Raw genomic sequence first — 14,496 nt, forward strand, 5'->3', positions numbered from 1 at the left:
TGGGTATGAGTGTGCTGTTATTCATACCCCTGAGGTGGGTTCTTGTCCAACCAGCCCATCTTGATGACAGCAGCAAGCTGAGAGCTGTCGTCTTTAGAAGCCGAGGACAGTCTGCCGGTGTTAGGGAGGTAGATGCTTCCTTGCTGACTTCCAATGCCCCCGTCCTGCCATGTGCTAGGGCTTCAAATACACAGAAACAAGTAGTAAAAACATAGAGAACAACATCTCCGTTAAGTAACAAATAACTTTGTTGTGCAAAAATACAAAACAAAAACAGGAGATATTCACTTTAAAACAAAGTAAAATTGCACAGCCTTAAGACACATCAAGTACATGATTTGTTTAAATTCAATCAATTTTATTAACTTGAATTTAAGATATGTATAGCAGCAGCTGGAAAGTTTGAAACTCATTTCAAAAAGGTTCGGTCAGATCAGTCGGGTAAATCGATTTTTCAAAACATCATGTTTTTGCACACTAGCCTCTGTCTACCACACCTTTGCAGGCAAGGTGTATAAAAATACAAACTTGAAAGACTATTACAATGATATTGTGCAAGCTGTCCAATACTTTCATAGTTACTGTTAGCCTTACTCTTTTGTGCGACCTTATGGTGTGTTTCTTGATTTGTTACAGTGTTTTTTTGTGTTGGTGTATGACTCACTCATCATCATCCAACTGCTCATCATCACTGAACCAAGAACTGCGACTTCCTTTTACATGGCCGGGCACTTGCAGGGACATATCCTATTGGAGGAGACAGCCGTCAGTCACATTGTGCAGGAGGAGAAGAGGAAGAAGAATGTCGTAGAAAAAAGACGTTCTCTCTTACCCTTTCGAATGCGTTCATTCGATTAACACTGGGCTTAAAGAAGTCTGGTTCCTCGTATTCATCAGAGCTTTCATTGAGTGAATCAAACCCTGAAGGGAGTAGAAAAAAGAACAAATGTTGTAGCGCTTCAAGGGATCATTTCTTAAAAGTGGGAAGTATGAGGTACAGGTATGAGGTCTATTACAGTAGATGGCAGTAGGCCCACACCCAGGCTGAAGAAGCAGCCCGGAAAATCAGAATAGGAGCAAAGCAATGTACTGCTGTGGGCAGAAAACCCATTTTAGGCTCCTATAAAAAGTCCCACTTACAAAGAAATCAGCATCAGTTTTGTACCACTTTACCTTCTAAAGTGGTTATCCATGCCCTCTTTAAAGCCACCAGACTACAGTATATTCACAAAGGCAAGTGCTGTCTGACAGCAAGCTTTGAAAATGTTATCAATATATTGTGCACTCCAATTGAAATTTATTTTAAAAATAAATCATTTTAAACACATCTTTTAGTTTGGTAAAATATGTTTCGCTGCTGCCCCTCCACGGCAGTACATTGATCAGCTTCTGCCACCGTACTCCCATCTGTGTCTCCAAACTGGGGGAGTGCAAACCACAATCTACTCTACGTAATACACCTTGATGGATAAGCAACGTATTCAACCCAATTTTTTATAATGCAAACTATCCCCTTTAACTTAAAGAGAGCATACACAATATGATGTTCTATCAATAAAATAAAATCATTGAATTGCATAAAATGATGTTTTGTCCCAAATAGAACAGTATTACATTTGTATTGACACCACAGGATTTAGATAAGGCTCAATTACCCATATTGCAACACAGCAATATTTACAAGACATTTTGTTTTGCAAACAGGCTGACTACTTTGTTATGACTTGGAACAACAGCAGCATTAATGCTCCCTGTGCTTCCTGTATATTGTAAGTTTGGTCTTAAGTACATGGTCAATTATATTTTTTTCCATTTTCAGTGGGGAAACAAGAAGTCAAAAATATACTGCTGAATACTTTTGGCAGGATAGACATAGAAAACCATTTCACTTTGAGCGTACATTTTAAAGCTAACTTTACTTGGCTTCAGTGTCAACCCTGAGATAACCGCAAAACGTTGACATTCTTTCTCTTAGGGTTACTAGAAGTCACTCAGATTCTGGGAAAACCTAATAGAACAAGAGTAAGGCATTTGGATACAAACCTAAGTCAATAACAGCAGAGAGAAACTTCAGTTATCTGCATCAGAGTTATCTGTGTTAATGCATTTTTGTGGACACAGGAACTAAATCTAGGAAGGACAAACAGAGTTTTACCAGGTACCAGTCTCTCTCTCTCTCTCTCTCTGTCTCTGTCTCTCTCTCTCTCTCTGTCTCTCTCTCTCTCTCTGTCTCTCTCTCTCGCTCGCTCTCGCTGGCTGGCTGAGCGAACAACCGAATACCAGATATTAAACAGTCATATACAGTCAGTCAAGCATGCGGAAAACATTTATTGAAATAGAGATAAACATTGCACTGCAAAACTCCTGATCTTGCCAAGAATTACCACCCTATCTTTCTAGAAATAGTCACTGAACTTTTTTTGAAAATAATGTACTACGCAAGAGCTGCCTGTGTGAACTGATGAAGCTTGTTTGAACAAATATTTTTTAAGTCTGTGTTAACTCAAATCCTTTTTGTATTTGGACAGATTTGACAGTTTCTAGTATGAACTGGAGTCTATGCACTTTTTATCCTAGCAATATAATCAAACTTTTCATCTCTTTTTCTAGCTGAACTACTATTTTCTACAGCCACAGTTGGTACAGGCGGTCGGTGAAATTTAAAGTGAGAGTTTCTATTATTATTATATATATATACAGTCATGGATGTATTAGTAACCCATACGTTGTATATCCTGATTACTACTTACTGGATTCACGGGGAGGTTGGGGGACTCTCCTTGCAGGCAGTGCTGGCTGAGTGACTGGTTGGGTCGACTGATGTGCGTCTTCTAGAGTTTGCGGTGTCCTGATGCGAGGAGGGACCATAGGAGTTTGGTCTTTCTGGATGTCATCAGTGACCGTCTTGATGTGAGAGGGGCTGGGGGATAAAAGGGTACAGGTAAGGTCTACAGATGTTTCAGGGGCAGTAGAAAAGTCCTCGGACACCGCAGTGCTCGGAGGTTGGGTGAGAATCCCAAGAAGACGGCCGATTGCATACATCCTCTGTACGAAAGAAAGCGGTCCTCCCCGATACACTGTCTTGTTATTCCATAATCAAAAGTACATGAATACAGCATTTGCCATTTCACTCCGGGCACCTACTGCTAAAGAAAAGAGTTGCAGGTAACAAACTTATGTCATTTTTTCATAAATGTCCCAGGAATAATCCCGGAGTAGTTGCATGCGTCCGTCTGCTCCTCTCCTGAATGTCTGACTGTTTTTCCAATTCTGGTTAAAGCAGCAAGTCTGAGCCTGCCTCACCTTGAAATATCTTCATGTAAACACAGCATACTTCTGGCTCACAAACGCATGTGTGAAATATGTGCCGGTGGGCCTTAACCTGTCGTACAATGTTAAGCTGTAACAGTTTCTATCGCCGTCATGACCCTGATTAATAACGTTATTTCCTGGTTAAATTGTACACAACAGAAACAGAACGACTCTCCTGCAGTTTAACTTTCAATAACCAACAGGTTGGTCGGATCAAAAAACAGACAAAATTCTGCACATATTTTTATGAATTCATTAAATGAACTTTAGTCTGGGGATCTAAATGTGCAAACAGCTTTTAATCCTGGTGTTTAAGGGGATTTGACGTTAGCTGACGTGCAGAGTCCAACTTTACTCCAGAATACATGTTATGGTATTTACTTTATCTACTGTATATATAGTGTTACCGATGGCACAGTTCTTATGACACCAACAATGAACCTAGGTTCAAATCCAGCTCCACAGAGTCAAGCAAATCTGCAAAACAGTTGATGTTTGATTATATCTAATGCAGACCTTTTTAGCAATATTTTAACACTTATAGCAGGATTTCAGGACAGCTTACTAAATATTGTGATAATACCGTTTATCATCGACACACATGAAATATGCAACAATATGTGCAACAGTGCTGCTCACAGTACACACTCACAGTTTTTTTATGATGCTTATTCTGGGTTGTGGTGTTGGTGGCAGGCAAGTTTCTCAGACATAACTACTTATCTCTTTCCTTCATAATATTCAGGGTTGATCTCACACATAATCTCACCCTCCCTTTTCAACAACACTTTGAGATATTTTAACTTTTAACTAACGGACAAATTGTTCCGACTGCTTACATATATCATCAATTTGTTTTCTGAGTAGAAAACACATACACACAGGGCCAGAAGACCTGTCTTTAGAAATAACCTACAACTTTACCACAGCTCAGTTTGGCTTCAGTTTGCACAGACTGATGAGCCAACCAAAATAAGAGATAAGTTACTAATGTGGTTTTCAATGTGAAGACTAGGCACATAGGGAAAGTGCCTCTGATGTACATGTTTATTTGGTTCTAAAAATACCTCTTACATTGTTGCATTTTTGCTACTAATAAATCCACTTTTATGTAAAAAAAAAAGTATACAACATTTTTGTATATAGAAACATCCCAATAAAGAACATCTGTTGCTTATTTTTTAAACTGATATGTTGCATATTTTTCATATAGTTACCAATATTTTATCTTACATCTAAAAAAAATTAAATGTACTTCTACAACGTTGAGCAGCACATAATTCTTTCAAGCTGAAAGAAATTCAAGAATTAGCACACATTCCTGGTTTCTATTTATCCAGTATTGTGAAAGTTCCTCTTTTATCATCCTTTTTTTTGTGGATATCCTACTCATTACAGTCACAATGGTTAGCTTTTAAGATTTCAATGCGTAAGAGATATGTGTTACACATGGCGCAAGATCCAACATAAATAACATGTCACTTAGTTTCCAAACAAATCTTCACTCACAAGTTCCACTTGCCTGAGTGAATTACTATCAGAAAACTATTACTGATTTGTTTTAGGTTAAAAAGGCATGATGAGACAATGAGCAACGTCTGAGAAGTTTAAACAAAAACTAAACCAATACATCACTGACGGCGTTACATCAATGCCACTACTTTAGGGACAACCTCTAGTCGTTACATTAACCTGCGTTAGCTATTGGACCGGCGGCTTAAGACAAAACTTAAAAAACTGTTCAGATAAATCCTCTGGTAAGACACATTTAAACTGCTGTTTTAGGTGCCTCATTGAGTAGGATAAATCATGTCTGAATAAGCTATCAGATCACCTACATACAGACATTATTAGTAAGCCCCCCCACAGAATCCTGTAGACAATCATTGCTTTTTTTGCTTGTTCCTTCCCTTCCAGTAAAGTAAGTAATTTATGATGTTGCAAACCATTCTTAAAATTAAACTTGAGCTCCCTAATTAATATTCTATTCCTTTGCTCTGTTGAATAATAATCCAGAAGATGATACACAATGACGGGAAACTGACCGGTTGACACAGTTCCTCCTTTTAGTCAGAGGAAGAGTGCTGAGAAAGGGGCTGCTAGCTAAATGCTATATCTAAACTGCGCTCTGCTAGTTAAAGATGTCAGTAAACTAAAGAAACAATGAATGCTCCTCCCACACTGTGTGCATGTTTATTCTGGGAACATTTCTAACCCTTATCCTGAGATCATGTAACAATAGCTACTGACGTTGTTAAGAGTTATTTTAAGATAGCATATGTGGTTATTGTACGGCCTCCCTGTGTGTTTTGTTTTTTAAAATACAAACAAAATGTAGCAGTTTACCACTGCACCAAGCTATTTCATGCTGTGGCACAAAGTCAGAGTGCATTATTTATAACTTCTGTTTGAACAACGGTCTGTTTGACATTGCTGATAGTTAGTGCTAAAAGTAAAGCTAACAGTAGGCTACAGTTTTCCTCTAAGAAGAGACCTGATTTCTCTGACAGCTAAACACCCAAAGTGATATATCTGAAAAATACCATCCTTCTGGTTTTTGCGTATTTCACAGCCATACCAGTCATACCATAATACCAGAGTTAGTCCTCTAAAATTGTACAGACCCAGGAGAGGACTGGACAGGATAACTGGTCATAAACAGGATCACAACAAAATGATATACTCTTGTGAAGGTAAAACACACCTCAAGTAACAGGGTAACATCTTCACTAACACTTTCTTTTTCTATTCTCTGAAAAGAGTAGTAACAGCAGGAAAGATTACAACGAAAGAAGGATTCCTTGTTGAGACTATAACATAGAACAGAGTGAAGAGGGTGATTAGAAGGTGACAGTGCATGCTAAAAACAAGTAGAAACAACAAAGAGACATGACTAATGTCAATGTTACCTGTCCGGACATGTTCAAAAGGAGTCCTCTTCAGTGGCAATACAACAACCGTAAACACACACACACACACACACACACCAGAGGAGAGGAGGAAAAAAGGAGGAAATGAACAGTTACAAGATGATGGGAGGAGGCAATGACTAGAACACTAACAAGGAAACATCAGAGCTGGTAAATGTGTGATCGTTAAGATACAAAAACTTTGAAGGTAGCCAAAGGTGAACGTGGCAAAAAAAACAAAAACACTGCTGTCTTTTCTTTCTCCATTTAGTGTTCACTCTCTCTATTTCCGTGTCACTCAGACAGGCTAATGTGGAGGGTTTTAAACCGCTCTGTTTTGTTCTTCATTGTAACTTCCTCCCTCTCTCTGTCTGTACAGCTAGTTTCTCTTTTAAAACACAGAAAGAAAACATGCATAAGTTGTTCATAATAGAAGTGCTCCAAAGTCTGAGGGTAGGCGTATGTTTCTTTCCCCTTAATGGTGGCAAGATACAGATAACATCTTGCATGCAATCACCAGGAAGTACACAAACATACAAACATATGATAAAGAATTGTTACCGTTTCAATCTAGTACAAGGGTAATAGTTTGCAAAAGAAAAAGTGCAGCCTCTTAAAAACATGTTTTGCACATCCACAGTTTTGCAAACACATTAATGTGCACATAAAGAGAAAAAATAAATAAAATGACCTGTGCAAATTATACACAGGTATTCTACACATTTACACAGTGTAGGAAAATAAAAGTGTAGACAAAGTAACCATAGATCCTTTGAAGAAAAACACCCACATACGACCAACCACAAAGGTAGACATATCAGACGTACACACATTTCCGTGTTCAACAAGCCACAAAGCTTTAGGTCCGATCTGTCAGTTAATATGCTGCAGCCTTTCAGTTTCAGGAAGTGTCTATTTTTTATTTCAGGAAGTGTTTAAAAGTCACCAACACCATTTTTAGTGTCTAAACGTATTCTTAAGAGATGCATGATCCCTTCTGTCCAATAGGAGGCAGTACAGTCCTTTAAAAACTAACGTATACTAAAAAACAGTATTTTGCTCCAAGAAGAAGAGTGGCCATTTAATAAAATAGGGAAGAGGGAGGGATTAACCAGAAAAAATCCATTTCAAGTTCATTTGTGATTTTTCTTTAGATAAAAATCATATAATTAGATGAATTATGGATACAACTGGTCTTACCTGTGAGATCTGGGAGACTGTGCAGGTAGCCGGTGTTGGATTGGTGGAGGGCCTTTAGGTACCGTCCCTACTTTTGGAGGAAGAGGTGGGGCAATTACATCATCGCTTTGGGGTGCAATTTGGGAGGCGGTTGACGCTTTTCTTCCTCCATCACTACCCAAATGATGGGCAGGCGGCTGAATGGCTAATGTCTGAGGCCGAGTTTGGGCAGAGGGGATTTCAGTAGGCTGGAGAGGTGCATGTGTGGGGGTTTGCGTAGGGGAACTGTGGAACACTGATCTACTCTGTACAGTTGGGGTTTTAACTGCATGTCTGTCCAGTTTGGGGGAGGCAGGGGTTCGAGCAGGAGGTGAGGGGCTCAGGGGAGAGGTGAAGCACTGGGGAGGGCAGTTGGGGGTGCTTCGTGGGGGGACAGGGGGTAAAGAAGTGTCAGCAGTTTGAGAAATAACTTGACTGGGGTCAGAGTCTGTTGTAGCAGTGGAGCGAAACCTGGTCCTTTCTTTAGGCACAGGCCTCCTCTTCCCTCCATTTCCTCCCCCTTCCCTCTCCTCCTCCTTTTCTCCTCCAGGTGCTGTTTGTCTTTGTTCAGGAACTGGCTTCTTCTCTCCTCCTTCTCCACTGTCCTCTTTCATCCTGTGCACCTGACGCTCCCTGGCAACTGGTTTCTCTCTCTCCTTGGGTATAGGCATCGATGTCTCTCCATCTCTTAACCTTTCCTTAGGTTTATCTTCCACTGGGATAGGCACGGGTCTTTCTCTCTGCAACACTTTGGGAGGTCCAGTTTCCTCCGATCCCTGGTTTCTCTCAGACGGTAAGATGTAAGAGTTTGTGTCAAATTGTGCGTCACTCTTAGCATGTGTTTTGTTCAGGCTAGCCAGAATGCGTCTCTGGTGCCCTGGCAGGGTGATGCCCATCTGATCCAGTGTGTCGGGTGTGAGGTTGCGGCATTGTGGCAACGATGCTAGCCCGGCGCTCCGAAAGGCCTCGGAATACTGCTCCAGACGAAGAACACTTAACCAGTCCCACACAGTCAGACAGGATTCAGACATGACTGGTGTGTGTGAGTGCAGCATGTGGGAGGGCAAGTCTATGTCCGCAGAGAAAATGCAGACACCTCAGATCATGGCTGACGAGACATGTGGAAGACAAACGTGAACTGTATTAACAAATAGCACATGCATCAGCTATAAACAAAGTTGTTTTGTGTGTGTCACATTGGTCTCATTATACACCAGATAATAAAAGATACTTCCTTTATTTGCTATTTTTTGAAATCATGCATTGAGAAATGTTATGTAGTTTCTAAAAATGTTTTGCTTCCCAAAAGACAAAATGATGATTAACATGTAAAATGACAGTAGTATTCATCTAAGAGCTGCATATTTTTATAGACTGTAGTGTCAAAGTAATTTCTGATGAATTGCTGTCAGGGGTGGTGACTATGAACTCGCTAAAAGAGGAAGTTGTGTTTTTGCTTCTTAAGAAAGATCCCTCAAGTTATTTTCAACAGTTCTTAAGCTCACTACAGTATACACAGCTTTAAAAGATTTCAAAACCTTTCATTCAGAAACTGCTAAAGTCAAATGATCATGTTTTATTTCAGTGACTTTGAAGGGAACTGCTGATGTGACACACATCCGAGGCAAACACACATGTGTTGTACAAGCATAAAAGCACTTATTTTGAAAAAGAAATAACTTAACTTAAAGATAATTCCTATTGAGCAGCACTATCACACAACAGCCCACAATTGGGAGGAAGTGTGGTTGACACAACAAGTATTGGCAAACAACGCACGTACTCACAGACTCACCCAAGTCTCTCTTCATCTCTCGAACACACACTTGAATGCTGTATAAGTAAATTCAAGATCAGCTTCCCAGAAAGCAACCCCATCTTTATCCCTTTACACTCTCTTAGTGTGCACTCCACTCTAAGTTTCAGTTTCTAATGCTGTGTGACATAACATATGAATAATGTGACCGTGTTTAAACTGTCTAGGTATGTCTTTTGGAAGTTTTCACACAAGCCAAAACGCCTTGATTAGCAAACAGCAGGCATATCCAGCTGCAGTCACATGGCGCAAACCCGCCTGCCTGTGAGAATTAGCTCTGAGAGGACTGCTGTTGTTGTTGTTGTTGTGATGCAGAAAGAAGAGCTATAGTATGACAAGAACATCAATAAAAATAAATGTCCATCATGCTTCCATAGACTATGTTCATAATCATTAAACAAACAATTGCTGCATTCACACTGTTTTGTACTTTGACCACAGGGAAAGCTGAAGATTTTAAGACCGAGCCACAAATAGTTTTAGTCTCACCTCAAAACAAACACTACTTTAATGTGAGACTGTACTGTGTATATATTTGAGGGACCTGGTAATGTGCCTACAGTAATGAGTACTTTGTGATCTATTTCTTCCACTACAGCTTAATACAAGGTCCACAACCTGATCACCCTATTGGAATTTAAAATAGCGAAAAAAAAATAAAACAGTACTCCAGACAGAGTGAAATTTACCCAAAAATGACATATAATACAAAAAATAGCTTGAATTATGTTACATTTCTTGAGCATTTTACTGGATTTTAAATACAATTACAGTACAATATTCAAGGATACGTAGCTGGTCTTGTTACTAACAGCAGAGGCAAACAAGAAGTGAGTAACACCTTTTTTTTTTACCTTGATAGCTAGAAGGCGAAGGCGGCTGAGCAGTGAACCACACAATATAGGCCTAGTCCAAGACATGCTATACGGCAGTGTGTGAGTACAAACGAGGGCATTTCATTTCCTGTGAAATGTTTCCTCTAAGAGGGCAAAGACCACAGAGCGAAGGGACAGGATGATTCTTGCTCTCTGATCAAACATAGTTCCTATTTTTGAATTGAGGAACTCTTCACTCAGAAACATGATGCATTACAGTCTGATTGGTCTTCAGCCGTCATTGGGGAGTTACTCATAAACTAAAACAAACACACCGAGTCCAAAAACGACATTAGCTAACACAGAAAATATTTAACTAGCAGGTCTCAGCATCTTTGACCAGATACATTTTTCACCTCAGCACTTTGGTCTACAAAAGCCCTTAATCAGCTTTGTGTGTGTGTGTGTGTGTGTGTGTGTGTGTGTGTGTGTGTGTGTGTGTGTGTGTGTGTGTGTGTGTGTGTGTGTGTGTGTGTGTGTGTGTGTGTGTGTGTGTGTGTGTGTGTTTAAGGAAGAACATCAAGTGTTAAATGCTCATACAAAGGGTGAGAAAAACTAATGAACACAGAATGTGCACAAAGGTTTGCCTCTAACTATTGTCCAAAGCCAGGCATCGGAAGCAGCTGCAATAATCAAGACACAACGAGGTGAAGCATAACAGATCAAGTTTAAAACTGAAAAGAATGTAGCCACTGAAAGCGGCATTAATTGGGCATCAATGCAAAACACTATCAGCTTCTAAAGTTCAATTCACAAAAGTTATTGCACTGATAATATTAAAGCACAAGTATGGCCATAAAGTGATAAAGCTGAGTGCAATTGGCCCCTTTGTGGCAAAGTTTAAATGCTGTCTTTTTGCAAACAACCCAGTAGACACAACAATAGCAGAGAGAAAACTAAATATTGATTTGCAGACTACAAGCTGCAGGTGCTAAACCATCAAGGTGCAGAGCAACTCCCCTAAGGTTCAGGCAAAGAGTTTTATCGCAACAGCAGGAAACCATACTTTAGATCTAGTATCCCAGTCTGTCAGTTCAAATGTGCTTTAGTTCCCAGCATCTCTCTGAAGACGCAAGTAAATTCACTTTCACTGCATGATGCTATTGGTACAGATCCTTGGGAATTGGAGTGTTTTTACAATTAGGCTCATTTGCATAGAAAGGGGCCAATATTTCACCAGATGCATGCATGTTACCTCATTTAAATACGTGCTTATAGCACAATAGCGAGAGCTCAGAGACGTTATTAGCTTTGCAGCACAGTTAGGGGTGCACTTCCCACTTTGAAGGGGCTTTGTGAATTATACAGTTTCTGTTTGTCTTGTAAGTGCAAGTTCTGCAGTTGCATAGACTGTGCAATCCATTTGTGATATTGCCTGTGAGACTGTATCTAGCAGATCCTTTATGAAATATTACATAACTTATTGAGAAAGTTGAGATTTCACATTGATTTTTAAGACTTACACAACTAAGCTCAGCGGCTCACAGCTGTGTGGGTCAAATTCTGATACGAACACATTACTAATCTTATTTAAAAAGCACTTTTCAATATTATGTTAAAAATAATAATTAAAAAAAGAACAAACTTGTGGATTTAGACAACAAACTAAAAGTGTAAAACATAGATGCTAAAATGATTATGTTTTTCAGTCTGGTCAGTGAAGCAGCTTAAAGGTTGTAAGGGATAAAAGATCTTTAACATAATCTGGAGCCAGACGATTAATGGCCTTGTAGGTAATTAATACAAATTACTTTTAAATGTAATGGTCTGCCAGTGCAATGATGCTTAACCGTTATGACAGAACCTCCTATGTTAAGTTCATATTATGATGGCTGCTGAGTTCTGGATACATTTTGAGACGAAGTGGGAGTTTAAACAAGAAAAAGAGTTGGTCAAGTCTTGATGATATAAATGCATTTATAATTTGTTTCCGTCTTTGTCTTATCTTGTGTTTTTTAAGTGATAAAATCCAGCTGTTGGTGACATTTCTGGTATGCTGATGGAGGATAAGTGGCTATCAAATGTTACCCCCAAGTTCTTTGCCACGGCTTGAACATTTGCATAAAGTAAAGCCAGGACAAACTGTATGTGGTTTATGATGCTCTGGACTAAAGATCAAAACCTCTGTTTTATTGCTATCTAATTGTAGGAAGTTAGCGCCAATCCAGTCGTTGACATGTGATTAACAGGAGCGCAGTAAAGTCAGATTGTTCAGTTAATGTGCTGTACATGAGAGGTAAAACTGTGGACCATCAACACTGAAATCAAATACTGTGATGCCAAGTGTTCAGTACTTCAGTGTTCAGTACTTTAATGCAGAATGATAAAATTGATATCTTATTATTCAAATGAAAATCAAGCATGTTATCAGAACTGTAAAGTTAGTTCTTCTGTTTATTAAATGTTGACTTCCTTTTTTCTACTTTGTCTTATTTTCTAAAGTTTCCAACCTGCATTTTCCTCTCTGTTCAACTCTTCCTCTCTCCATCGTTTTCTGCACTCCCTCTCTCCCTCCCACTGAGAAAGCTGCCAATAACAGGGTCTCTGTGCTCCCTTCACAATGGGGCATTCTGTTGCCTAAGCAAGTACACACACACACACACACACACACACACACACACACACACACACACACACACACACACACACACACACACACACACACACACACACACACACACACACACACACACACACACACACACACACACACACACACACACACACACACACACACACACACACACACACACACACACACACACAAGAAGGAGGGAAATGCATGGTGGGGGCCCACTGGTCGAATCTGGTCACACTCTCTTAAAAAAAAAGTGCTCACCTAACAACATTGTGTTTGTGGAGTTAGCGGGGGTTTCAGTCCTCATATCCCCTTTCCATTTTACACACAAACGGCAAGCCAGGTTGTTCCATATTCTGTGTTGGCAGACTTTAGTGGCCTGTATGATGAAGCCAGTTCAACACACCCTGGATATCTTTTAGTTATCTGGCTCGACTAACCCTCACAAACGAAATCTACCCAGGGTTTCTGGCTATGAGCGCGTTCACATGAAAGGGGCGGGGTTAGCAACATTTGACACATCACAAACACGGAGAAGCGTACTGACAGCGAAGCGTCATACTTTACGAATGAAAAGTAAACTATCATGTTAGAAAAATATCCATGACTACGGACGTTTAAACTATATTTCCTTTATCCTGTAATATGACATCATGGCTTTAAACTCTGCACACAGAGATTGGTCAGCAGGCGATGCTTTCACTGAGTTGATCTCTTATCTGGAGCAGGTTAGTAGGACCGAAAACCTGAAGTTACCTCGCTAACCCCAAATCCTGTTTCATCATACAGGCCTCATGTTATATTCTGCTGACTGAGTTTGCGTTGAGTGATATCTAGGGCTGAACGATATATCGCATTTGCGATAATATCGCGATATGACCAAGTGCGATGTTCTAATCGCGAAAGTCTGCGATTTAATTTTTTTTTTTTAAATTTAAAAAAAATTTTTTTTTTTTTTTTTTTTTAATTTTTTTTTTTTATATCATTTAAAAAATCATACAGTACATATCAACATACAAACGTACAAGGGGTACACACGTATAAAAATACATCAACATTATAAAGAAAGGCTGCGATTATACTCTGTTCACGTGATATGCGGGAGTAAAACGAGATTGTCTAACCACAGAGGCTGCACTCTGGTCACGTGACACAGGGAGCAAAGTTTTGAAACAGTCTACCGGAGAGAACTCGCAAGCAAAGCTAGCTGTAACCTACGCAATGGCCTCAGGCTCAACAGAACCAGACCCTGCGGGGCTAGTTTCAAGAGGAAATACACATCAGTCGTGTGAGACTATTTCGGTTTTAAGAAAGAAGATGTTGCACAGAGTCAGGTACTGTGTAAAACCTGCCTGGTCAGAGTTGGTACATCACGGGGCAACACTACCAATTTGTACCAGCACCTAAAAACGCAGCACAAAACAGTGTATGATAGATGTATGGCTACAAAATCAAGCAGTGTGCAGAATAATCCTAGTAAAGTTAATCGGCAAGGATCACTGACCGAACTGTTTGAAGGTGTTACGCCATATGAACGCAGTTCAAAGCGGCACACGGAAATTACCAAAGCAGTAACCCAATGCATCGCGAAAGACATGATGGCCGTCAATACGGTGACCAAGCTTGGGTTCAATAATTTGGTAACTACGCTGGATAAGAGGTACAAAATGCCCTCCCGCACGTATTTTAGTCAGACTGCCCTTCCGGAGCTACATATGCAGTGTAGGCAGAAAGTAGCAGCGGACTTGAAGGCTGTGGAGTTTTTTGCGGCTACAACAGACATGTGGT

General features: G+C 39.9%; 1 protein-coding gene across 1 annotated transcript in view; it reads right to left on the reverse strand.

Moving 5' to 3' along the window:
- Positions 1-14,496, reverse strand: part of LOC134879997 (arf-GAP with Rho-GAP domain, ANK repeat and PH domain-containing protein 1-like) — a 48,684-nt gene that overhangs the window by 27,792 nt on the left and 6,396 nt on the right. The window contains 5 exon segments of the mRNA XM_063906627.1: positions 28-180; positions 665-747; positions 833-921; positions 2,751-2,920; positions 7,422-8,547. Coding sequence (XP_063762697.1) covers positions 28-180; positions 665-747; positions 833-921; positions 2,751-2,920; positions 7,422-8,494 — 1,568 coding nt within the window. The 5' untranslated portion in view covers positions 8,495-8,547.

Source organism: Eleginops maclovinus, chromosome 18, assembly GCF_036324505.1.
Source record: "Eleginops maclovinus isolate JMC-PN-2008 ecotype Puerto Natales chromosome 18, JC_Emac_rtc_rv5, whole genome shotgun sequence".
Classification (NCBI taxonomy): Eukaryota; Metazoa; Chordata; class Actinopteri; order Perciformes; family Eleginopidae; genus Eleginops; species Eleginops maclovinus.